Below are 24,870 nucleotides of genomic sequence, written 5' to 3'. Positions count from 1 at the left end.
TCTTGGGGTCCAAGTTCAGGAGCGCTCCAGAGCCCTGGAGATCCCTGGCCTGGCCTGGTACGGAGGTTGGTCCTTTCCTGCGGCTTGGACTCGGGCTGGCTCCAGAGCTGGCTCCCATGGGCCCAAACTGGACAGTGAGCATCTCCTATGTCTCCCCCTTCCTGGGCTTATTATAGGGCGGGGATTCTTAACAAGGGGTCTGCGAGCTTGAATTAAAATTCAAAAAAACATTCTTGTGGGGACGCGTTGGTGTGGGTGTGATACATTCATTATATAACGCACAGTATAGTGTGGACTTAGTAAGAGGTCTGTGGTTTTCGCCTGACTGGCAAAGGGGTCCATGGAACAGAAAAGGTTAAGAACCCCTGTTATAGGGGAATGTTGAGGTTTGTGGAACTGCCTGGAGGTGGCGGCACACATCTCCGTGGAGTTGTCTGATGGCCTCCAATGGGAGCCCCTGAAGTCCATCTGTCACTTGGGGGGAAGGACAGAAAGACGCAGAAGGGCAAAAAAAGGGCAAGAGGGAGGGCATTTGGGGGCAGGCGCTGGATAAAGGGCACGACAAAGGCAGAGTGTCTGGAAGGGGCAGTGCGCAGCCTCTCTTGGCTGGGGCACAACACGTATGCACATGTGTGTGTCTTGGCTAGAGCAGGGCCTGTCCCCTGCCTGGTCACTAGCCCTCCCCTGTCCCTTGCCTTCCCCGGTCCTTGCGTGGCATTGCGGTGCCAGCCTCCTTCCTGCACTTCCCATCCTCCCGCCCAGTGCTGACCACACCCCCCTTGCTGCTGCCAGACAGCCCAGGTGTCCACCCCGTGCCCCTGCAGACTGGCTGGGTCCCCCCCAGGCTCCCAGAGCCCCAGGCCTCCCGCTTGTCACCCTGTCTTGGAATTGCCTGCGTCCATGCCCTCCAGCAACTGTAGGCTCCAGAGGGCAGGGCTGGTCACTCCAGCGCCAGGTGTGCCCGGCACCCAGCCCGGCACGCAGTAGGTGTCTGAGGAACTGGGTGAGCCCCGGGGGCCAGCTGATGCCCCTGGAGCCCCTCTTGGGGCTGACTTCACTCGGGTACGAGGTCTTCAGCGCCCACCCCTCTAACCAGCCTGGGGCCTCCTCTCCTCCCAGGCTCCCCGCCCCGGGGCAGGTTTCCTGCCCCTACCCACCCCTCGCTCCTGCCCCTCTGCCGGCCCACCTCCCCTTCTCTCCAAACTCCCCTTTTCCGAATCAGTCACTCTCTCCCCGACCTCGCCCCGATTCTCCCTGCTTCTGCGGCCCCCCATGTGCTGGAGGTTGGACACCCCTCCTTGGGGCAGGAAGGAACCCCCAGACCACCGCTCCCACCCTGGGGACAGGGCGCTCCTCAGTACTGCTTTTCCCTGAGACGTGGGACCTCCTGGGCAGAGGCGCTGCTGTACTCGGGTGTCTCACTGCGCTGACTTTGAACTCTGACTCCAGCACTTAACTCTGGGCCTCGGTTTCCCCAGCAACAAATGGTTGTGCTGAGAATGGCTTAGGGGAGAAGGCCAGCCTGCGCTCGCGTGGCTGAGGGCTGACGTTGGCGGAGGCGCGCGTGGCCTCGTCCCAGCTCCGCTCCTGGCGGCCACAGCCCCGACCCCCTACCCTCCCTGGGCCTCCTTTTCCTTCTCCGTGAAGGTGGCTAAGGAGAGGCCGTGGGGAGCATGGGAACGTCCAGGAAGAGGGGCACTGGCTCTCCCACTGCTCCCCCATGTTGCTCTGCTCACGTCAGAATCCACCTGCACCCTCTCCTCCCCCCAGGTAGACCCAGCTCCCGGCGCCCCCGCCCCGGCTTGGCCCGGGGATGGATGAGGGTAGAATGGGTGGAGGTGACCTCTCAGAGGCCAAGGGCACATCCGCACTCACCGAGCCTGGGGCTGGGGTTGAGAGCCTACTTGCCTTGCCCCCCCCCAGCAACTCAGGGGGTCTGAGGTTGAGAAGAGGAGCCAGGCCAGGCCCCCCATCCAGCTTTGCCACTCCCTGGAGACAGGTGGAATCATGTGGGGCGAAAGGAGAAGGGGGCCCTGTTGGGACCCCCCAGGGGTGGTCCTGGCCAGGGAGGGCTGAGGCTGAGGACCTGAACAGCTGGGAAGGGGTCCATCCCCCCACTGCAGCACTCCCACCCCCCCCAGGCCTCCTCGGTTGGCCAAGTTCAGGCTGTGCCGGCACTGGAGGAGCCAGACCAACAGCGGGGAGACAGAGGCCCCCAGGGGCCCGGCTGGGAGCATCTGTGTCCTCCAGACCCTGGAAGGTGGGTGCTGGGGCCCCGGGAGACCCTAACTGTGGGAGGGTGAGTGTGTGTGGTGCCCGTGCGGTGCGCCGGCCTGTGTGTGCAGGGGTGTGGACCTGGAGGGTGTGTGTCTGTGCCGGGTGTGCATGGCGTCTGTGGAGTGCGTGTGTGAGCAGGTGTGCTTCCCGACGTGTGCCCGTGCAGCGTGCTTCTCCGTGGCTGTGCAGTGTGGGTGCACACGTGTGTCCTGGTGCCTGTGGGTCCGTGTGGTGTGTGTTTCTCCGGTGACTCTGATGTGCAGGGTGTGAGTGTGTGGTGCTTGTGTGTCTCCGCGCCTACGTGTGTGCTGAGCTTGTGCTGAGCAGAAGGGCGGCAGGTGAGGCTGCCGCGGCCCCCAGGTCTGCAGGAGGCAGAACCCACGTTTGTCGAGAGGGAAAGGAAAACAGAAAACTGGGGGCAAAGGGAAAGAATAAAGGCACAAATACGGGAAGGGGCCGGGGAGGCGCCAGCGCTGAGGGGTGGTGCGAGCGGGGAGGAGGGAGCGGGGGAAGGACGCCCCTCGGGCCAGGACCCCCGGGATCCCGAGCCCCTCCCGGGTCCCGAACCCCCGCGCCCCGCCGCAGCCTCCCCGGAGGGGCCCGAGGCGGCGCGGCCCAGCCCACCCCGCCCCGGCAGGTCCCCGCAGGGCTCCCCGCCACCGGCGCTTTGAGATCGCGGGGGGCCGCGATCCGTGGTGAACGAGCTCTGCGTGGAGCCCGAGGCGCCGCCAAGGATTTTCCCAGCCGCCTCCCCGCCTTCCTGTGCGGGACTCAATTTTCTGTGCTCGTTGTGACAGCGCCGATGCGAGCTTAGCAGTTTTTGGTTTCACCACCACCAAAAATGAGAGGGAAGCTGGGGGGCTGGGGGGGCCGTTTCTCCCCTTGGGGTCCGGCCCCGAAAGGAACGCGGCGGCGCGGCACTGAGCAGGAACGAGGGCGGTGTCGGGAGGAGGGTGGTGCAGGCGGGAGGACGCGAGCGGGAGCGCGAGGGCGGAAAGTTTCCGACCCTTCTGCGAGAGGCTGAGAAGTTTCGGCCGCGCCGGGCGGCGCCAAAGCCAGGCCAACACTGCCCCCGCGTGGGCACAGGACGGCGCTGCAGCCGCCGGCCCTTTGGCTTCGGCTCAGCGGCCCTTCGGGGGAAACTGAGGCTCAGAGAGGGCAAGGTGGGCCGCGCAAGGTCACGGAGAAGAATCCAGCTTTCTCTGAAGACCCTTTGGCTTTCCAGGAAATAGAAATACTGGGCTGGGGAGCAGGGGCGTCAGAGTCCAGAGAGGAGGGGAGGGTGGTCTTCCCAGGGATTGAAATCCTGCTCCAGGCTGCCTTCAAGAGGGGTTGTAGCACTGCCCCCATCCCTTCCCTCTCGGGGTTTATCCAAACTGTGCCTACATCTGTCACCTTTCTTCTGCAGTCAGGGCACTCCTTCAAAAAGGCCTCCTCCATCCACAACCTATCTGGCCCAGCAATGATCCACCGCCATCCAGCCCAAATCTGGCCCTCGGCAGCAGATGCCTTTCCTGTTACTGACACTGTGCCTGGATGTGGAGTCCACGGCTGTTACCTCACTGGCCGGAAGGTGGCGATAAAGACCTGGAATCTGCGAATTGGGGTTGGGGGCAAAGGGCATCTTCCAGAAGAAGAGGCTCAAACTCTGTCCAGGGGGTTGGAATACAGGTGTGGCCGCACAGACCTGGCAGATGGGTGTATGCTGGTGGCACTGGGGGCTCTGGGTCAGCTCAGGATTCCAGGCCGTGCCTGCCACCTTGCCTACCACCACCTCCTAAGCTGGCTTTGAACACTTCCTCGCCCTGTGCTCTCCCGAAACACACACACACACACACACACACACACACACACTGAAACATCTGGCCCTGGGCCATCCTCGTGCTTATGTTTGTCCCCACAAGGGCCTCTTTCCCTCAGCTGGCTGGAGCCTGGCTGCCCTCACCCCATGCGGAGAGTCAGCAAAGCAGCTCCAGTCAGAGATGGAGGCTGCAGGGTGGGTGACGGTGGGGGGTGGGGTGGACTCCACCGCTGGCTCCAATCCATGGCTGGTACCTGCTGCAGGTGTGGCCTGATCCAGGTCCACAGTGGCTTGGGTTCAAGGTGCATGACAGGCTCTCCCACCTTCCCGAACCCTGAGGACGCCCCCACCCCTCAGCTCTGTCCCAGCAGTGATTCCACATGCCATCACCCTCACTGCCCCGGCCCAGGAGCCCCCGGAAATCAGCAATGAGGCACAGGGAGGGGCTTGTACCGTGAGACCTGGCAGCGGGTCCCAGACACCTGGGATGTGCGTTTATTTGAGGGGTGGGGGTGGGGGCCTCTCCTCAGTTCGGTGGCCACCCTGTGGGCTCCAGCAGGGGTTCACCTCTGAGCCCGCTGTGGGGTGGTGGAAGGCAGCCGGAGCTGGATCCCCTTGGAGTGGCCTCGCTTCAGGACCGACTGCAGCACCAATTTGGGCAGGAAGGACTCCTAGAGGGAGAGGGAGGATTAGCTGGGCGCTGCGGGGCCTTGGTACAGGAGATGGGCCCCCTGAGCCCAGTGGAATTTGGCATCCCAGCCCTACGGGACAGGCCCTGCTTCCATTTTCCAGGCAAGGAAACCGAAAGGCAGAGAGGTAAAGCAACTTCCCCCAGGCCCCGGCGCCTGCAAGGATGGAGCTGGGGTCTGAACCCAGGCAGCCCAGCTTGAGAGCCCAGCCTGGACCTCTGCTCCGGGGAGCGGGTGCAGGTGTGCAGGGCCTGGCCACTGCAAGGGCTCATGGGGATGGGGAGCCTGGGGAGGCTGTCCTCTGCCTGCCCCTGACCGTCCCACCAGGCAGGGGTGCCCCCGGGGCCGGCCGGCTGCGCAGATGCTCACCAGCTTCTGGCTCCAGGAACGGGGCGATTTGCCCTCTTGCTCCAGGACGCTGTGGGCATCGAGGGAGGTTTGGAGGTCCCCCCGCTGCCCCTGGGTGGTGGCCCTGGGGATGAAGGGCAGGCTGCTGTTCCCGGAACCATTCTCAGAGAGGCGGCCCTGCAGCTTCTGGGTGGGCCTGAGGGAGACAGGAGCCCTGAGTGGCAGGGTGGGACCCTGAGTCCCAGGCCCCACCCATAATTGGCAGAGCTCTCGAGGGCCCAGACTGGCAGCCCCTTCCCCTGCTGCATGGGGAGGTCCGCGGAGTGAGGAGGGGGCACCCCGGCGATGCGTGCAGGACCCGTCCTCTCCCCTAGGAAGCCTCACGGGCTGGGGCAGTCCCAACTGCGCAGATCGCTGGCGGCGGCCTTCTCCTTCTTGGCCCTGGGGCGCAGCACCCTGGGCAGACTTTCCAGCCATCTTCCCACACCCCCGACCACCTGCTCCGCCACTGCCGACTGGCTGGCTGCCCGGTCCTTGAGGAGGCACTGCTGGACTGGGGAGAGAGGGCAGGGGTCAGGCCCTGCCCGGGGACACTGGGGTCCCCGCCCTCTCCTCCTCCCTCTGGCGGGCAAGGGCGGGCAGAACCCCGTCTCCAGGGCAACCCAAGTCTCCCCAGCGCCTTCTGGCTGCCTCCAGGGAACACTTGGGTTTTAAAACCATCTTGCATGACAGTTTCTGCTGTTATTATCCAGGCCAAGCACCCCACACACACACGTCCACTCCTGCTTCAGCCCCAAATGTACCCCCTTTCCCACCGTGAGAAGCACGGTGGCCCCGCCATGGATTTCCGAGGGAGGAGCAGATGTCCCTGGGCTGGGAACCTTTCCTGCCCAACCGCTGCCATCCTGGCTGATCAGGGTCCCCACACTCCCCAAGGGCTGCCTCAGGATGGAAAGGGTTGGGGAGCAGCAGGCCAGACCCCTCTCTTCTCCTGGTGTCCTAGGGCCCAGACCCCAGCTCCTTGTGGCCAGTGGATGGCTAGAAGTGCCTGCCACCTGCCAACCCATGAAATTCTCTCTCCTGGACCTCCTTCTTTCTCTGGATCCCCAAGAGTGGCTGTGGGACACTCTGGCTTCTTTTCCTCACTGTTACGTGATCTTCCCAAGCCCCTGCCACTCTCAGAGCCTCAGTTTCCCCATGAAACAATCAGAGGGTTGGGCAAAATCACAGCTTCTATCTCTTGACTTCCTCTAAGTCTAGGAAGATGCACTTTCTAGCTGAGCCCGTGGTGTGGAGGCTCAGTTCCTTCTTAATCCGAGAAGGCCCTGGATTTATAGAGCTTTACACCCAGAGCTAGTCTTTGGGCAGCCATTTCCTGACACTGCACATCATAGGTGCTCAATAAAGAGGTTCAGGATGTGGACTGTGGGGGCACGGAGGCTTGCGGCATGCTGCCGTGTGCAGGGCTGAGAAGAAAAGAGGCCGGGCAGGTGGAGAAAGGTGGAGCTTCATACCGTCGTGGCAGGGCAAGGAAATGCACGTCTTCCTGCCTTCCTCTTGCCACCCCCTGGAAACTGCCAAGCAGGACACTACTACACCCACCCCAGAAGCTGCTCAGAGCTGGGGCAGTTCTGTTTCTGTGCCTGACCGGGCAGTTCCTGTCTTCTCCAGGAGAGGGGAGCTTTGCTCTGGACCTTCCTAGGCACCACCCCAGCCAAGACCCCGAGGTCCGCCTTTGTGGAGATGGGAGGAAGAGGCTTCCAGTGGCTTCTGGATCTTTTCAGTCCCTGTAGGCCTTCGGGGAGTGGAGGTGGGGGCGACATGGAGTCAGAAGGCCATGGGAGGTTCAGCCGTGAGGACCCTGTGGCAGTGAGAAGACCTGCAGCGGTGGCCAAGCCTGGGTGGCTATCCCTCCCGGCACCACTTGCCTTAGGGCACCTCTGCTGGGCCGCTGACCTCTCCTTGGTCATTGAATGTCACCCTGAATTCCCCCAGAGTCAGAGTCAGCGGCCTCTTGGCTCTCGCAGACCAGCTCCTCACCTTGTTCCCAGGGGCCTGCGGCCACAGCTTCTGCCCTCCAGGTTCCAGAACTCTCCTCGAGTCCCGGGGCTTCCCGTCCTCACCGGCTTACCCGCACAGTTGCGCTCCCAGTAGCGGAGAGCTGTGTCCCGGAGGGTCTCGTCAGCGAATCGTACTCGGAAAGGGCAACACCGCCGGCGGGGCAACGACCCTTCCCCCGAGGAGCTGGGGGTGAGCACGGCCTTGAGCGCGGGGGCCTGTGGACTGCAGGGCCTTCTGAGAGAGGACAGGAGCCCGTGAGGGCCAGGGGCTGAGCCGCGCGACCCCCAGCCCACCTCGACAGCTCACATGCCCCAACACGGGACTCGCGCCGTGATCCTGGATGGCGCCTGGCCTCTGTAGGAGGAGGCTAGTAGGTATCGCAATTTCAGGAGCTGGAGTCTACTGAGCACTTCCGACCTGCGCGGCCGCGGGCTGAGCATATCTGCGTCATTCACCAAACCCACACCACCTTGTGAGACACTAGTATACCCGTGTTACAGCTGAGGAAACTGAGGCATAGATAGACTGTGTGACTTGCCCAAGATCACACAGCTGGTAAGGGGTGGAGCCAAGATTTGAACCCTGCTTGCAGACTTCTTTATCTTAAATACCCTTGCTTATATATGAAGCAATGTAGCAGAGGGACTAAGAATACAAACCCGGGGGCCAGGCAGTCCTGGCCTTCAATTCTGACTCTTTTGAGCCTCAGTTTCCTTATCTGTGAAATAAGGGTCATTGTTATGCCCACTCCACATAGCTGTGAAGAGATGAAATGCGCTACTGTCTGCAAAGCGCTCCGTCCAGGGTCTGCAGGGCCCAGGGCAAACATCTCTATCTGGGAGCCTTTTTTAGTATAATCCCAATGGTGGGACCTTGGGCAGTGAACCCAAACTCCCCTGAGTCTCCCACTTTGCAGTTTTCTCCTTTAAATTATATATGACATATTCCATATTGTATATCATTTATTGTACATTATCTATTATAGGCAACATTCTCTTAAGAGGTTGATGAGTATCAAATAACTTATATTATGCATCTAATAGAGGTCCTAGTACAGGGCTTGTGCTCAGTAAAGGGTCCCTGCTATTGTTATATTTATTGTTATTAATTTCCACCTCAATGGAAGGCTGCTGCAGGAGGGCCTGCTTGACCCAGACATGGCTCTGTTTTTCAGAAATGCCATAGCTGACCTTCAATATATACATATCGATATATCTGCACTCACTCATCTGACTGCGTCTGTCTGTCTGTATGGATAGAGGGGTTGATTTCCACCAGTCCACTGAAGAGCTAAGCATCCTGGAGGTGGCCAGCACAGTGCCTGGCTACAGGCACTGGGGCCTAGGTATCCAACAGTTGTCTCCTTATGAATGAATGTCTACTCTGTCCTGGCCTCAGTGTGGGAAGCACCCCAGATCTGCCTGCCAGTCCAAAGTCAGCTTCTCCACTCAAGGGCACCCCAGTGGACCCCGTGGGTCAACCAGGGACTCTCACATGAGGTAAGGCGCTCAAGTATTGTCTCTTGTGCATAAAAATCTGTGCCTATGTCAGTCCCTCCTTTTGATCACATTTGAGCTACTGAGTTCCATATTTTTATTACACCTTGCGGGAAACAGTGTGTTTATTTGGCCTGACTGGTTTAAAGTTCCTGGGACAGCAAATGTGTTTCATTTCTTAGGCTCTCTCTGATCCATCAGTATTGTCTGCCTGGAGCAGTCTATCAGGAAGGATCAGTTACCACTGGCTGCCCTGGGTAAAGGATTAGGTAGAGTGGCATTTTGAAGAGCATGTTAAGCCTGTTTAAGCCAGAGGAATTTTTTTTCCTTCTACCCCCTCCATTAGGACCATGGCATGCAGGCCCAGGTAAGCTCTAAGCCCAGGCTCTTCTCTTACCTCCGTCCCTTACTTAATTTCCCCTAATATTTAACATATAGTAACATCCAATAAAAATTAGAGGAGGAAATGGATGAATGAATCATGGGATGGGTAAAAGGATAGAAGACTGGGTGGGTGAATGGAGGACAGATTGGTGAATGAGTTAACAAAAGGATGTGAAGGACCTGGTCATGGACGGATGGGTAGATGGATGATTCCGTAGATGGGTAAGTAGATTTGTGGGTGGCTTCACGACTGGATCTACAAGTGGACGGAAGGATTTTAGTTGATTACTGGATGGATGAATGGATAGATAGAATCGTGGGAGTTTGTGAATAGATGGATGACTGGGTGGATGGGTGGATGGATGCATGGATCCACCCGATTCATGCATAGGTAGATGGACAGAGAGTCATGGGTCCATGAATATGACTGCACGGATGGATGGAGAGAGATTCATTAATAGGTTGGTAAAAGGCCTGGTATATCTGTGCGATGTATGTGAGGATGGATGGTGAATGGGCATGACTGTGTGAATGGATGCACGGATGAATTGATGGGTTTGGAGAAGTCCTGATTCAGGGTTAGAGCTATGTCATAAAGGAGGGAGGGTGTGTGTGGATGGCTAGAGTCATGGCTAGGTTGTGAATGCATTGGCAGCAGATCTGATTCATGGATGGAAACGTTCATGGATGAATGTATGAAAGAGAGGGAAAAAAGGAGAGGCTCTCTCCCAACTCCCCCACCCCCAGCCCTCCTGTAACTCACTGGTGGGCCTTCCCGATCGTGCTGAATTGTGAACGATCACCCCTCAGGGGACCTACGACAGGTGTCTGATGGAGCAAAATCTTCTTAAGACTGTCGGGGAGTAAAAAGAGTTCCCGAAAGTACGATGGCTGGCTTCTTGAAGACAAATAGGCCACAGCGGGCGTGAGTGGTCAGGGTCCCACTCTCTGGAAGCTTCGGTGGCAACCCTCTCCCCACCAAGGACGACCCTGACACTTACCTCAGGTCTGGAAGGAATGAGCAGTCAAGACACTGAGAAGAACCCCGGAGGTTCTCTGCCACACCCCCTCGGTGTTGCGAGGTTGAAGATTCTGGGGGCGAGGATGAGGCGGAAGTAGTTAGGAGCCTTCTCGCTCAGGGACAGTCCTTACAAGGCTCTTCCTAGTTATGTGACCTTGGGCCTCAGTTTCCTCTTCCAGAGAATGGGGGCAATAGTAGACCCGCCTTCACGGCGGAGCCCTGAGGACTCTGTGAGGTGCGGCTCAACTAACCTTAGCGTCGTTCTAAGCCGGGGATGGGGGGAAGGAGAGGAGGGGGGGGAGAGCGGGTGCAATCCCCCCGCACGGCGCCCGGCCCCGCCCTGGCTCCGCCCCCGGGGCCCGGGGCGCGCCTCACGCGGCGGCGGCGGCGGCGGCTCCTCGAGCTCCGCCCCCAGCTGGCACAGGAACTCGCGGAACTTGCCGGAGAGGAAGCCTCCTAGCAGGGCGCCCCGGGAGCACGAGGGCTCCCTGTGCGAGGCCCTCTGCGGATCCCGCCAGTCTTCGAAGCTTCGGGGCGCCGACAGCCTGCGGGACGCTCCGGCCGAGAGCAGGGGTGGCAGCAGCAGGGACCTCAGCCCTGCCCGGCTCCGCGTCGCCCGCTGGGCCGCGGCGCTCCCGACGCGCCCCCCAGGCTCTGTGACCCGGTGCGCCAGGGGGTCTGAGGACCCGGGCCTGAGGGCTTGCCACCACGAGGCGCCGCCTCCCGGGACCCTCGAGCCCGCCGAGCCCCTCGCGCCACGCGGCCAGAGGACCTCCCCGAGCGCCGGCGGGATCAGCGCGGGCAGCCGCGACGCTCTCCTCCTCCGGAGACCTCCGTCGCCGGGAAACCACTCGGGCGCCACCTCCTGGGCCCCCGCGTTGGGGTGACGCCGGGACATGCCTGGCCCTGCTCTCCGCTCAGGGCGTCCTCACGCCGGCCTCCCGCCGTGTGAGGTGGGGCGAGCGCACACAGCAGCCCTCAGCCCCCGGGCCATAGTGCCTAGATCGGGGGTAGTGTGGTTTGGAGTTAACGCGACGGGGTCTGCAGCCAGTGGCTTCTGGCTAGATTGAGTTCCCGAAGGCTCTGTTTCCTCTTCTCTGAGAAATGGTGATGGTCAGAGTACCCACCTTTTGGGGTTGCTGTGACGTTTACATGAGCGAGTACGAGTAGATCGCTTAGAACAGTGTCAGGCACACGGTATTAAGTAGGGTAAGTACTTAATAAAGACCAGCGGTTGGCCCATATATATATATTTTTAAATTATTATTTGGGGTTTAGTGTTAGCTCCAATACTTATGAACTGTATTAGCAAGCCAATCGACCTCTCTCCACTTTCCCTCCATGTCCTCACCTGCAGAACGGGATAGTATGAGCACCTGCCTCTGCAAGAGTGAGAAAGCATCACGCCTTAGAGAGCGTCTGGCCCATGCGCTGGGGTGCTCACGTCATGGGGGCTAGTACTGTTATTAGCCTTCTGTGGGAATGAGGCGATCTGGAAGCCCCTTGCAAGGGAGGAGGAGGTGGCCTGACCAGCAGCTCTCCAGTCCTGGCAGGGCCATGTTGAGAATACCCATGACTTACCCCCGCTTCCCTCCTCAGACTCCCATCCTGTAGGCCTGGGGTGGGGCCAAGACACATATTTTTAACAAATTCCCTCTTTGGGAGCCAGAGGCCCTGCCCAACCCCCACTCTGACATTGGGGATCTCTGAACCTGCTTCCTCCCCACCACACCCCCAGATTGTTTCAGTTATCTTGTGTCACACTCACCTGGTGGGGCTTCCGGGCGGGGCCAGAAAAGGTCCCTTGAACTTAGAGCCCCCTACCAGGTGGGCTGGTCCCTGGGAGAGGTCATCTTTGCAGCCCTGGTCCCTCTGCTGCCCCTCCCTGCTGCCTGCAGGGCCTCTCCAGGATCATTATGATCCGCCTCTCGCCCACCTGAGGAGCAGTGGGCACTGGGGCCTGGGGACAGAGGACGCGGCTGTTGTGCTCAGGATGCCATAGCTGTGGCCACAGGAGGTGGGCAGGACTCCTGACTGGGGTGGCTAGGCCCAAGCCAAGGAGCTGGGGCACAGGGGTCAGCCATCCCCTCCTTATCTAGGAGGCACAGGTGGATCATGTTTGGGCAGGAGTCTAGCTGGCAGACTTTTGAAAGAAGAGCTTCCTCTGCAAAGCAGGCAGTGAGGAAAGCAATGGGCCTGGAAACAGAGAGTTCCGGTTTCGAGTCCGTGCCTGGCTACTGTTTGCTGTGTGACAAGGGACAAGCCCTCCTTTTCCTGAGCTCCAGTGTAAAAGGAAGCACTGATGGACTCTTGACTGGGAGGAGACAAGGGAGGAGGCACATATTGTGAAAGTCGGAGGGGAATCAAGAGTAGTTTGAACAAATAATTGCCCTGTCATGATAATATTTTACAATTTGATAATGCACTAGTGACTTAATTCAAAGTATAGGACACTTGCCTGGAGGAGGCAGCATAGAAGATGTATTCCATTTTCTGCAAAGGCTCCTCAACCAGGATTGGAGGGGCACTTCTCTTCAGGGAGTTAAAATATTGACTGAGGGTAGTGAGAAGTCTTTATATTTATGCAAAGTGTATGCAAATTTTAGAGAATTAGAACACCAGACTACCTAGATGATTTCTGAGGAGCCCTTCAGCTGTTGTGGTCTATAACATTTATTGAGCAGCTAGTATGTACTGGGCTTGGGAATTCAAAGATGTGAGGCTTTGAAGTCAGGGAGCTGGCCAGATCTGGAAAGACCTTGGAGGGCCAAGCACGGGGAAGAGGATTTCTTTTCTGATGGCATGAAAAATAAGGTGGGGTGTGTGTTGTGTGCATTTTTTAAAATAGTTTTTTATCTTATTATTGTGATTAAAAATACATAACATAAAATTTCCCATTTTAACCATTTAAATCCAGTGGTTTTAATTACATTCAAAGTGTTATATGACCATCGCTACCATCCATTACCGAAACTTTTTCATCACTCAAAGGGAAACGCTGTAACTATTAAGTGATAACATCCCATTCTGCCTCACTTCCCACCCTGGCCCCTGGTAACCTCTAATCTACTTTGTCTCTATGAATTTTCCTATTTTAGATATTTCATGTAAGTGGAATTATATCATATTTGCCTCTTATGTCTGGTTTATTTCACTTGACGTAATGTTTTCAAGGTTCATCCACATTGTAGCATATGTGAGAACTTCACATTTTTTACAGCTGAATAATATTCTCTTGTATGGATATCCACATGAATAATGATGATTCTGTCCATCGTATGGATATACCACATTTTGTTTATTCATTCATTTGGTGATGGACACAGGTTGTTTCCATCTTTTGGCTATTGAGAATAATGCTGCTATGATCCTTGGCATACAAAGTATCTGAGTTTTCAATTATTTGGGGGTAGATACAGTACCTAGGAGTGGAATTGCTGAGTCATGTAACTCTATGATTAGTTTTTGAGGAACTGACACCATTTTTCATTCCCACCAGCATGGCACCAGAGTTCCAATGGGAGGTGGATTTTTAAGCACATGAGAGCTGTGATCAGAGTTGCCACCGCCCCTCGGAAGAGGATTCTAAGGCGGCGGACTTGGCCCAGTGGTTAGGACGTCTGCCTACCACATGGGAGGTCTGCGGTTCAAACCCTGGTCCTCCTTGACCCATATGGAGCTGGCCCATGTGCAGTGCTCATGCGCACAAGGAGTGCCCTACCACGCAGGGGTGTCCCCCGTGTAGGGGAGCCCCACGCGCAAGGAGTGCGCCTGTAAGGAAAGCCGCCCAGCGCGAAAGAAAGTGCAGCCTGCCCAGGAATGGTGCTGCACACACTTCCCGTGCCGCTGACGACAACAGAAGCGGACAAAGAAACAAGACGCAGCAAATAGACACAGAGAACAGACAACCAGGGAGGGGGGGAATTAAATAAATAAACAAATCTTAAAAAAAAAAAAAGAAAAGAAACAGATTCCCATGCCACTGACAACAACAGCAGCAGACAAAGAAGACACAGCAAATAGACACAGAGAACAGACAAATGGGGTGGCAGGGGGAAGAAGAGAGAAATAAATAAATAAATCTTTTAAAAAATTTTTTTAAAAAAGGATTCTAGATGCCCCTAGTAGTAGAGATTGCCCAGGATTTATCTCCTTCCCTTAGAGACATGGAAAATGAAGCTTGGAAGAGGGGCACAGGCCAGGGCAATGAAGTCTGACCTGGGGTGGGCTGGAGGGGATGCAAAATAATTTGTAAGTAAACACATCTGGGGACTTGACTGCAGGCAGGACTTTTTGGGGGCTCTCACCCCACTGCTTTCGCTTCATTAGAGCAAACACACTTTGAGCACCGCCTCTGTACAATGCCCAGCGGAAGGTGCTGTAAATCTACAACAGGATATTGGTTTAGGAAAAATGATTTCAGTAATGATGAATATTGTCATTATAACAGCTTCCATTTCCTGGGAGGCCACTGTGCAAGTTGAGGGGCTGAAAAATTAACACTCAATATCCCATCAATTTAACTCTCAGGACATCGGAAGGTGAGAAATTATTGCATCCATCTGGCAGAAGAAGAGCCTGAGACTAGAAGAGGTTAACAGCTGCTTCCGAGGCAGCTTTCCAGAATTTCTATATATGGGAGGGGCTTAAGGGAGGACAATCTGTTTGGAAAAGGAAACTTAATGGATTTCTTTTGTTTATTTGTGGTGGCAACCTCTTGGTTGTGCCAGGGGTACTTCTTTTTCTTTTTTTCTTTTTTTGGTAGGTATGTTATTTTAAGATGCTAATGGGAATGGATGAGATTAGAGGAATAAAAGCTTAGGGCCCTTTTTGCCCAGTGAAAAACCCAGAGAACACTAGTTTTTAAAAACCCAGCCTGGCAGCCTCCAAATTAACTGGTGTATTTGTTGGAGGAGGGGACAGGCTGCAAGGAGTGGTGGCTGTCGGGAAAGCCGTTCCAAACTCAGAAGAGCCAAGCCATAGCCTGAGCCCGCGGGGCGGAGCCATTGACGGCCCCGCCCTCTCCTGACGCCCGGAAGTGACATATGGACAAAGGCAGCGCACGCTGCGACCTGTCGCAGCTCGTCGTGATCCGGCGGAGAAGTTTGTGGGCTGTAGGGCTGCCGCTGTGGCCGCACTCCTTCTTTTTACGACCTTCGCGGGTTCCGGGAGCCTCCGCCCGGGGTGAGTAGCGCGCGGCATTGCAGGGGGCGGCGGTCGCTGGGAGAGGGGTAGCCTCGACCCCCCAACTGCCTAGGGGCCCTGAGGCCCCGGCTCGTCACGTGACTCGAGTGAGCGGCTCCCTTGCTTTTCCCCGGCCCCAGTGCTTGCCCCCGGGCGGTTCGCTGGCCGGACTTGGGCACTTTCCGAGGGGCGGGGTAGGAGAGGAAAGCCAGGGCACCCGAAGCCTGGGCCGGACACTCCCGCACACCTGTCCCCCCAGGCCACAGCAAGTCCATTTCATTCTCTGAACCTCAGGGGAAATAAGGAGAGCACCCACTTCGGAAGGTGGGTGGTACATTTAAGTGCCTGTTACATAGGCGTTGCTGTGATATTTTAACCTTGGGCGCAGCACCGGTTCTGGCCGGTCACAGGTGTAGCCCAAAAGAGAGCTCGTTGCCAGTAGCCCTTGGAGCCAAGGTCAGCCTGTTTGTAGGGAGGCTGCCATATGGAAAAGCCCAGACTTTGCTGTCGTCCAACTGGATGACCTCTGTGGGAATCTCTGGACTTTGGTTCCTTAGTCTGTACAATAAAGAATTGAATCCATGCTTTGTGGAAATGGTCCAACATGTGTTCATCAATTGTAATGCATGTACCACACTAATAAAAGAAGTTGTTAATGTGGGAAAGGTGGGAGGTGTGGGGAGTGGGGCGTATGGGAGTCCCCTATATTTTTTTATGTAACATTTTATGTAATCTATGTATCTTTTAAAAATACATGAATAGTATATTTTTAAAAAACAGTAAGGAATTGAAGCTGATACCAGAGGCCCCAAGGGTGGGTGGGGTAGTGTAGTAGATGGTTATGCTATCCTGATGTCTAGAGTGATTGCCCAGTCAGATGGGATGGGCCTGTGGAAGGGACCAAGCCTTGGCTGGGACAAGAAGCCTGGATTTCCTCCTGAATTCTGGTGCTGGTGTCCTGTGTGTGTTTAAGGCATTTCACTTTACTTTAGTGTATTGGGTTTTCCATCTGTAAACTGGTGACTGGGAGCCTTGGAGGTACATGTTGAAGGCTTTGATGGAGGCCAGAAGTCACAAGGCTAGTCTCTCAGAAATCTCCTCTGCAGTAGTTGTGCTAATGGTGGAGGGGACGCTCATACCCCTTCTATGCTGATTTGCAGAGCTGTTTAGGTCTACTAGATTGGCCATCCAGCATAACGGTAATAATACTTTGTTTTTTTCTTTTAATTCTCCCTACCCCCACTCCCATTGTAGCATTCTGCCATTCTCATATGTTGAGCTGCTGTCTGCACAGACCCAGAGAGAACAGGCCCTGCCCACAAGGCTGCCAGAGGGAGGAGGTAACTTCAAACAGGCTCCTAAGTACATTTGCTTTTGGGGTTTTTCTTGGAGACAGTTAAATTAAGAGAATGAGATAATTGTGCTAAGAACTGACAGTGACAGCCGAAGCACCATTCTCTTCCATGGGTGCTGGGAGAAGAGTAGTAGTAGCTGGGATGGCTGCCCAGAGGTCCCCCTAAACACCTTGGAGGAAGAAGAGGAAGAAGGAAGAGGTGGTCATTTGACCATGAACGATGCTCAGATCACGTTCTACCTGCTGAAGAGCAAAAGTTAACTATGAACAAAGACTTTCTCTTCACCTCTGAGCCAGCCTAGAGGGCACACCCAGCCACATTGTGCCTCTGACTCCTTTCCAGGTCCACATGGTCTCATAGTTCTGGAGCAAAGTGTAGGAGGACTTCCTGCTGTTTGACCAGCCTTGCTGTTCACTACTCCTAGGGACCTCCTGCCCTGGTCAAATCGACACTGGGAGGCTAAGTGCAGATGGGGCCCTAGGGATCACATTAATGAATTAGCTGTTAGTACAAACATCAAAAGTTATATGTGCCATTTCCCAGTCTAGATGTGCCTCCCCTGGCATTTTCCTAGAATCTGTGTGCAAGTGGAATTCTTGTAAATTAGATTATTCAGGGGACCTTGACATTTAAAGGAATCATGTTGTATGGCTTTTGGTAAAGCAAAATATTATATTGTCAGTAACAGCTTTCAGTTTGCACAGTTTTGAATGGTTAGATTTTTTTCTATAGGATTTTCTTAAAAGTAGAAAATGGCTTAGCCACATAAAGCTCATCCTTTCATTTTTTTTAAACACCTAATGAGTAAACACCTTATATCCAGTGTCGTGCTGATGAAATACAAGATAATATTCCTACCTACAACCCCACACACCCCAGAGCTTACAGTCTGGTAGGGGAGGTAGAGAGAATACAGCCTGTTAAGAGCTTGGTTGCAAATTTATTCTGTCCGTTTGACCAGAAGTGAACTTTTTGTTGAATACTTATGTGATATGTGGGGTGTACAAGAAATACAGTGATAAATTCCAGGATGTCACTACTGTTCCTAAGGAGCTCCCAATCCTGTGGAGGAAATAAATTTGAATAGAAAACCACAAGTTTGCTAAGACTGGCAGGCAGTGAGGATGGGCAGACCTGATCTCACTGAGCTCCGGTCTGAATTGGGGCACTCCTGGTGTGGTGTGGATGGGTAGCGCTGTGGTGTCCATTGGCTGGAAACAGCCCACTCGACCTCCAGACCTCAGTCACACAAGTAGCTTTCAAACTCACCTACAGGGTGACTCTCAGGCTGGTGGCCCCCTTTCCTGTCAGTTCTCAGGGAACCATGATTTCATCTGCCCTACTTGTATTGGTCTCCACATTATTTTGCTTGCTGTGTAAGTCAAGGGTGGAGCAAGAATTCATTCTTCTAAGCAGTGCATTGACTGCTTTTTCTTTCTGAGGGGTCTGGCTTCAGGGGCTGGGACAGTGGTGTGGGAACATTGCAGTGAACTGGGGGGTGGGTGGGTGCTGTATTTAGAACATAGGTCCCCCGTAGCCTCTTACCCAGAGGGCTCCATGGCAGTGTAGTGGTTGTACTCATCTTCATTAGGGCCTCCAGTCTTGAACCCAAACAGTGAAGTGAGGGGATCGTCTGAGTGTTGATTCAGGAATCTGAAGAGGGAGTCGGAGTCTCTCAGGACATAGCTAGAGGTTCTATCGAAGGTGGAAATAGTGCCCAAGCAACAGGTCTAAAGGGAACTGGACCGTGGTAGAGCATATGGGTGTTGTCAGCTCTCACCTAGTCCCTCAGAGGGCTAGTGTGCGACCTTGTAATGAAGAGGGCCGGAATCTGTGCAAGGAGTCAGGCCTGGGATGGAGAGGAGGCGCCCCTTTCCATCTGCTCTTGGCAGCTGCGGCAGGCCCTCCCCCGTGTCCCCCACTGACTGGCTGGATTCTCTGGAAAGGGCTGACTAGTGGTAGAAGTAGAATTGCTTCTGCTTCTGCCTCTGCCATCAGGAGTGTCCTTGAGCAATTCAGCTGAGTGGGTCTGTTTCTTCTCTTTCAGGACAAGTTCAAGTACAGTTCTATGTTGGGTGCTATTATCAAATGTGACCAGTAAAAAAAAATTTAGTTTTCATATGTTTTGTTTCCCTTCCTTCTCCTTAGAGTCTCTTAAGTTACGTATCAAACACCTTGTTTGTCTTCAGGTCATTTTTCTATTTTCTGATTCCTTCTCCTGAAGCCTTTAAAAAGTCCTTGGTTTTATTTATTTAGTTATAGAATTATAACAGTGTTCTCCATGTTTAGTCTTTCTTTGCTGAACCCATAGTTTCAGGGATCAGTGACATCCTTTTGGACTTATTACATTCCAATAGAGTTGTGTAAAAATGTGTAAAAGGTGTAAAAACCCAGGAGCACGGAAGCAACTTTCCAGGAGAATTTGGAGAGCTTGCATCCCTGCCCTCCAGGATCCCGTTGCCCTGTGCCTACACACAATCCCTCCTTCAGGGAGTTTACAGGCAAGTGATGGGGTTAGTTGTTCTTCCATCAAATTCTGCATTGAGGGACTCCTTGGCGCTAGGTACTGGGGACACAGTACCCAGGCAAGGTCCTGCCTTCTGGAGCTTACATTCTAGTGGAGGCTGAATGGCAGTAAGTAACAATATAAGTTCCCATAGAAATACACATTAAGAAGGCAGCAAAACGTAGTGATTAGAGAAGGCACTGGAGGAAGCCACTGAGATAGGCTGCTTGGGGAAGGCGTTTTTGAGATGGTGAATCCTCTTTGAGGAGGCTGAGACCCAGATGACGAGAATGAGCGCTCCATGTGGGAAGAACAGTCAGGGCCTAGGATACAAGCCTCTTAACCTTGAGTGAGGTCACTTAATTTCCATGTGCATCAGATCCCTGTTCTACAGAGTGGAGGCGCTCGTGTTCATCAGATGTTTTGTGAGGATTCAGAGGTAAATGAAAATTGCTTAGCATGTGTCCAGCAGAGCAGAAGCCACTGCCACTGTTATTACAGCACTACTCCAGCTCTTGTTCTGCACCTTCTAGCTGGGTGACCACTGCCATTCCCGCCTCTCTACCTCTCTGCTTCCCTTGAGTTAGGTCACAGTGCCCCCTTGCTCTTCAGAAATTCTTGGCATGTACTCAGGGCCCACCATAATCCAGACCCCATTTGCCTTTCCATGGTTGTCTCCCACAGTACTCTTCTCTCTCCACATTTTGCTAGCCCAGGCCATCAGCCATCCTCTGAGTGACATGCACTGTCATGCCACTTCTGCCTGTGCCCATGCCCTGCCTTCTCCAGCTCCTGTCTCATCCAGGGCCTTCCCCATCCTTCAAGGCCCAGCCCAGGGGTTGCCTGTTCTAGGCTGCTGCCCCCATTTGCCATTCAGAAGAAATTCCTCCATCACTTGAGTTTCCATGGCACTTTTTGGGTCATTGAGAGTCCTTTTTTTCTGCCTTGTATTTTAGTTGGTCCCATTTTTTTCTCCTGTCTCTCTGAGTGTCAGGACTTTATCTTGGTCAGCCTCACAGCAATTAGAACAGTGCTTTATATGTGGTCATGGTTTGGTGACTAATGTCAGTGTCCAGTGTCTTGGGGTAGAGATGAGAACCTTCTCTTCCTCCCTGGCATGCTGTGGCCAGGCTGGCTGAGTGTGGAGCTGCTGAACGGTCATCCCTTTCCATGGGGGTCGTGGACCTTAGCCCTGCTCTTGTTCTGTAGGTCCCTCTCCATCTATCAGTGTAGTAGTCTTCTGATCGGTTGTCTCTGTTCACTCTTGCCTGCTTCAGTCTACCTAGCTGCCAACACATCTTCCAGAAGCACAGATCATCTTACGTTACACCCTGCTTAATCCTAAGGGTGGTTCAAATCTGTTTCCCTTTAGGGTAAAGTCTAACTACTAAATGTGACCTGTAAGACCTTGAGTTTCCATGTACAAGTGCCCTTTGCCTGCTCCTTTCTTCCGGGAGCAGTGTTCTTGCCCTCTGTTGGCCTCGTTCACTCCTCTTCATCCTTTAGTTTCAGCTCATATGTCATTTTCTCAGAGATGTCTTCCCCAATTCCCCCAACCAGTTAGACTCTTCTAGGGTATGCTTTTTTCCTGGTGACCTATATTCTAATTTTTAACTCTATGAGTTTACACAATATATTTAGTTCATAATAGCACAATCCTGCAGTATTTGTCCATTTGTGTCTGGCTTACTTCACTCAACATAATGTCCTTCAGGTTCATCCATGTCGTCATGCTTCACGACTTCTTTTCTTCTTATACCTGCATAATATCCCATTGTGTATATACACCATATTTTGTTTATCCATTCATTGGTTGAGGGACATCTGGGTTGTTTCCGTTTTTTGGCAATCTTGAATAACACCACTGTGAAAATCGGTGTGCAGATGTCTATTCATGTCACTGCTCTCAGTTCCCCTGGGTCTGGACCTAGCAGTGGTACTGCTGGGTTACATGGCGAGTCTATATTCAGCTTCCTTAGGAACTGCCAAACAGTCCCCCACAGTGGCTGTAGGAGTATGCGTGTTTAGCATCTCGTTTTTCTCCTTCACGGCCCTCACCACTGCGGTAGTTATGTGTGTCTGCATAGTTGTTTACTGTTTGGTTGCAACCCTTGTTCACAGTACAGGGCCTGACATAGAGTCCAAGCCCACTGTTAATGAATGAAGCCCACCGTGAGCTTGTTTCTGTGCTCATGAAGGCGGGGAAGGGAGGCACGGAGCTCCTCAGACCCCTCCCAGGTTGGACTGGAATGTACATTTTAAGAGGCCTGAGTTTCTTGCTTTGCTTTCTTTAAATCTAGATTCAGATTCTCTGTACCTTGGGGTCAAGTAAAGAACTAGAAGTCAGGACTTTTCTTGCTTTGATGTGAAGACAGCTTTCCAGACTGACTTGAAAGCAAGAGATAGAAGGTACTGTTATCCAGGGGGGTGGAAGCACATTTGGACAAACTGAACACGCCTCACTTCAGGCAAGACTGTGTGACTACCAAAGTGTGGTGTCCCTTTACATGAAGGAACCTTTCTGCCAGGGTTCTAGACTGGGCTGATTCACTCCTCTTTTTCTTGCTCAGGAAAGGTGTCATTGCTGAGTTTGGTGTTTGAGCAGAGACGTGGTTGGTGACAGCATGACAAGCGAGGTGATAGAAGATGAGAAACAGTTCTATTCGAAGGCCAAGATGTACTGGAAAGAAGTCCCACCCACAGTGGACGGCATGCTGGGGGGGTATGGCCACATCTCCAGCATCGACATCAACAGCTCCCGGAAGTTCCTGCAGAGGTTTTTGAGGGTAGGCAGGTCTAGTGTGCTCTCCAGGAGAGGATGTAGCCCTGGTGGCACTGCCTGGTCTGCCTGGGGTGCCATCTTTTAAAGTAACACTAGACTCTTCAGTTATCTCTTGGTATTTAATGGCAAGGTCTTGGAAAGCTGGATGGAAGCTTTATGTGGGGAGGGTAAGACAACTGGTCTCTGGACTTTGCTTTCAGTTTATCAGACAGGAGCTAGCTAGTATGCTGGCAGACTCTCAGGTGCCAGAATTTAAAAGTCTTCTCTCAAACTGTTCAGTTTTGCCAGAGACAAAACGTTTGCTCTCCTGCCATGTTTCTGGGCATCTGGGGCTGTGGATGTTAGCTGTTCAGCTGTATGCGGACTCCTACTCCCTTACAGTGGTTGCAGCCCTAAGTCTTTCACCCCCCCGCCTCCTCTATACCATGCCGGTATCTCATGGCTAGAGCCTTCCCTAGACCCTGCTCCCTTCTTTCCCTTGGCAAGCACTGGACGCTGCTGCTTTCTCCCCCTGCTCTACCCTGTCTCCCCTCTGCCCACTTTCCTTCTTCCTGAATGTGCTTTGAAATCCTTTGTTTACTGATAGCTCCTCTTCCTTTCTTCTCACCCTTTGAACTCTTTATTCCCTGCATTGTCATTTTAATGAGGTCTCAGAAGGGAGTGATTAGTGCATGTATTGTTTTAGAAATGTGTGGCCCAGATAAAGGAGCGTGTTTTATGCTTAGGCAGTCCCTACCAGTGCTTATGGTTCTGGGTTAATGGGGAACTGGCCCTGCCCCTTTGGAGTGACAGGGTCCCTATGGCTTTCTGACCCTTATAGATTATATGCTTTCTGCTTTTTAGGAAGGCCCAAGCAAGACTGGAACTTCTTATGCCCTGGACTGTGGGGCTGGCATTGGAAGGATCACCAAGCGGCTCCTCCTGCCATTGTTCAAAGTGGTGGATATGGTCGATGTGACGGAGGACTTCCTGGTGAAAGCTAAGACCTACCTGGGCGAGGAGGGCAAGAGGGTGAGGAATTACTTCTGCTGTGGTCTTCAGGACTTCAGCCCAGAGCCCAACTCCTATGACGTCATCTGGATCCAGTGGGTGATAGGTGAGGATTCCACTTCCCTCCTCCATGTTCCTCCCTGTCTCTGACCACTGAGGTCCCCACAAGGCCCTGGGAGCTGGGCAGGCCAGCAGGCCTCTCCTGGGCTTCCCCAGGGCTGCAGTGGAGATGCCTCAAAGGGGTCTTCTCACAAGCTCCTTTGGTGCTTTTTCTTAGTGCAGCAAGCACCTGCTACAGTCCATGTGAGGGCAGCTTTTTATGGAAAAGTTTTAAATGGTCAGTGACTTACATTTTGAGAAACTGAACATTGGTTTTTCTTACACATAAGGGTTTTTGAATAACAAAATGAACAGTGTTCTTGTCATTCCCAGTGAGCCCGGTTTTGATATCCCCTCCTGCACCCACTTAGCTTCACACTTGGTGCTGGCCTAGGGTGCTCTTCCAGGGGCTGCTGGTTTGGCAGCAGGCCTCTGTGCCAGTGGTCAGCCACCACTTCCGGGGCTGGCAGCTGTGGATGCTTGGTCTGGGTGTAGTCTGTGTTCCCAAGAAGCCTTTATCTAGAACTTTAATATAGGGTAGGAAATCTGTTTGCAAGCTCCTGCAATGCAAAAACCTGACATCAGGTATGCTCCCCTGATCCGGGCCTACAAGGGATGCGTGGCATGGTGTGTTGGTTAAGGGCAGGGCTTGGAAGCCAGTCAATCTGTTCATTCCCCGCTTCACACTTAATAGCTGCCTGTCCTCGAGTAGGTTGCTTCCGAGCTGCTGTTTACTCTTACATAAGATAGAGTTAGTAAAACCCTCAGGACTGTTGTGAAAGCCAGGGAAGTCTCAGTGTTAAGCATTAAACAAAGTGCTGGGCACAGATTAAGTGCTCAGAAAGTGGTGGCTGAAAAAACATCCAGGGGTGTGTACAGGCTTGCATCTTGCCCCTGGTAACCAAGGCCTCTGCCTTCCCAGGCCACCTCACCGATCAGCACTTGGCTGAGTTCCTGCGGCGCTGCAAGTGGGGCCTTCGCCCCAATGGCATCATCGTCATCAAAGACAACATGGCCCAGGAGGGTGTGATCCTGGATGACGTGGACAGCAGTGTGTGCCGGGACCTCGAGGTGGTCCGCAGGATCATCCGCAGTGCGGGCCTCAGCCTTCTGGCCGAGGAGAGGCAGGAGAACCTCCCTGAAGAGATTTACCACGTCTACAGCTTTGCCCTGAGATGAGCCCAGGCTGGCAGGAGAAACTGAGGGACCAGTGGGGGGGTGGGTGAGATCAAGGCTCCACGCTGGTAGGAGTGTTGAAAGGCTGCTAAATATACCTGTCTGCCATCCACCCACTATACAGACTCTCTTTAAAATTGCAAAATTGGACCCAGCAGGGATGGGTGCTGCTGAATCAGGCAGGAGGCGAGGAGCATGATTCTGCCTGCTTTAAAAGGCGGGGATTGGGCATTGCAGGCCCGTGCCTGGTGCTGTGTGTGGGAGTTCAGTGATCACATCCAAAGCTGCAGTTCTCTGGGTCTCAGGAACACCAGCTGGCTGTTCAACCATAGGCTTGGCTGCCCTGAGAGGAAGAGAATTACCCTAAACGTTATTGTGGACATGAAGAAATGCCTCTACCTGGAGGGAAGAGTGGCCTCCTTGAGAGAAACAAATAGGGTTAGTGGGGCTTGTGGGGTCTGAGAATCCAGCAGTCTGCTATACTGTGCCGTTTGTGGGACCATTCATGATTCCAAGTCCTGTTGGATGATAGGGCCTTGACTTCCTTTAGAAAGGTGACAGTCACAACAGCCTGTACCAAGGGGAGATGTCTGGCCTTCCCTTCACAGTGCCTTGTGGGTCCTTGGCAGGCATTTTCATTCAAAAATAAAAGGGTAAATCCCTGTTATGAAGGCCCTGTCTCAAAGCTGCTTTTTTTTTAC

General features: G+C 53.9%; 2 protein-coding genes across 6 annotated transcripts; one reads left to right on the top strand and one right to left on the bottom strand.

Annotated features, from left to right (window-relative positions):
* Nucleotides 1–4,525: 4,525 nt before the first annotated feature.
* C8H9orf50 (chromosome 8 C9orf50 homolog) lies at nucleotides 4,526–20,854 on the bottom strand. The gene is made up of 8 exons (XM_071216528.1): nucleotides 20,813–20,854; nucleotides 11,429–11,516; nucleotides 10,058–10,148; nucleotides 9,820–9,909; nucleotides 7,247–7,407; nucleotides 5,500–5,668; nucleotides 5,137–5,311; nucleotides 4,526–4,749 (listed from the first exon to the last, which is right to left on the bottom strand). Exons 1-8 carry the CDS (start codon nucleotides 20,852–20,854, stop codon nucleotides 4,642–4,644), a joined length of 924 nt encoding a protein of 307 aa, XP_071072629.1. The 3' UTR covers nucleotides 4,526–4,641.
* Nucleotides 15,115–24,840, top strand: NTMT1 (N-terminal Xaa-Pro-Lys N-methyltransferase 1). Of its 5 annotated transcripts, none has more exons than XM_058302265.2 (6): nucleotides 15,115–15,261; nucleotides 16,516–16,601; nucleotides 21,423–21,531; nucleotides 21,698–21,908; nucleotides 22,748–23,000; nucleotides 23,916–24,840. In XM_058302265.2, exons 4-6 carry the CDS (start codon nucleotides 21,747–21,749, stop codon nucleotides 24,170–24,172), a joined length of 672 nt encoding a protein of 223 aa, XP_058158248.1. In that variant the 5' UTR covers nucleotides 15,115–15,261; nucleotides 16,516–16,601; nucleotides 21,423–21,531; nucleotides 21,698–21,746; the 3' UTR covers nucleotides 24,173–24,840. The 5 variants fall into 5 exon arrangements, with proteins under 5 accessions (XP_058158248.1, XP_071073017.1, XP_058158250.1 ...); XM_071216915.1 differs by having other exon boundaries at nucleotides 15,117–15,261; nucleotides 21,693–21,908; XM_071216916.1 differs by lacking the exon at nucleotides 21,423–21,531 and having other exon boundaries at nucleotides 15,116–15,261; nucleotides 21,693–21,908.
* The last annotated feature ends 30 nt before the right edge of the window (nucleotides 24,841–24,870 follow it).

Source organism: Dasypus novemcinctus, chromosome 8 (assembly GCF_030445035.2).
Source record: "Dasypus novemcinctus isolate mDasNov1 chromosome 8, mDasNov1.1.hap2, whole genome shotgun sequence".
Classification (NCBI taxonomy): Eukaryota; Metazoa; Chordata; class Mammalia; order Cingulata; family Dasypodidae; genus Dasypus; species Dasypus novemcinctus.
The sequence above is the reverse complement of the archived record's forward strand: the minus strand, read 5'-3'. Positions and strand labels throughout refer to the sequence as shown.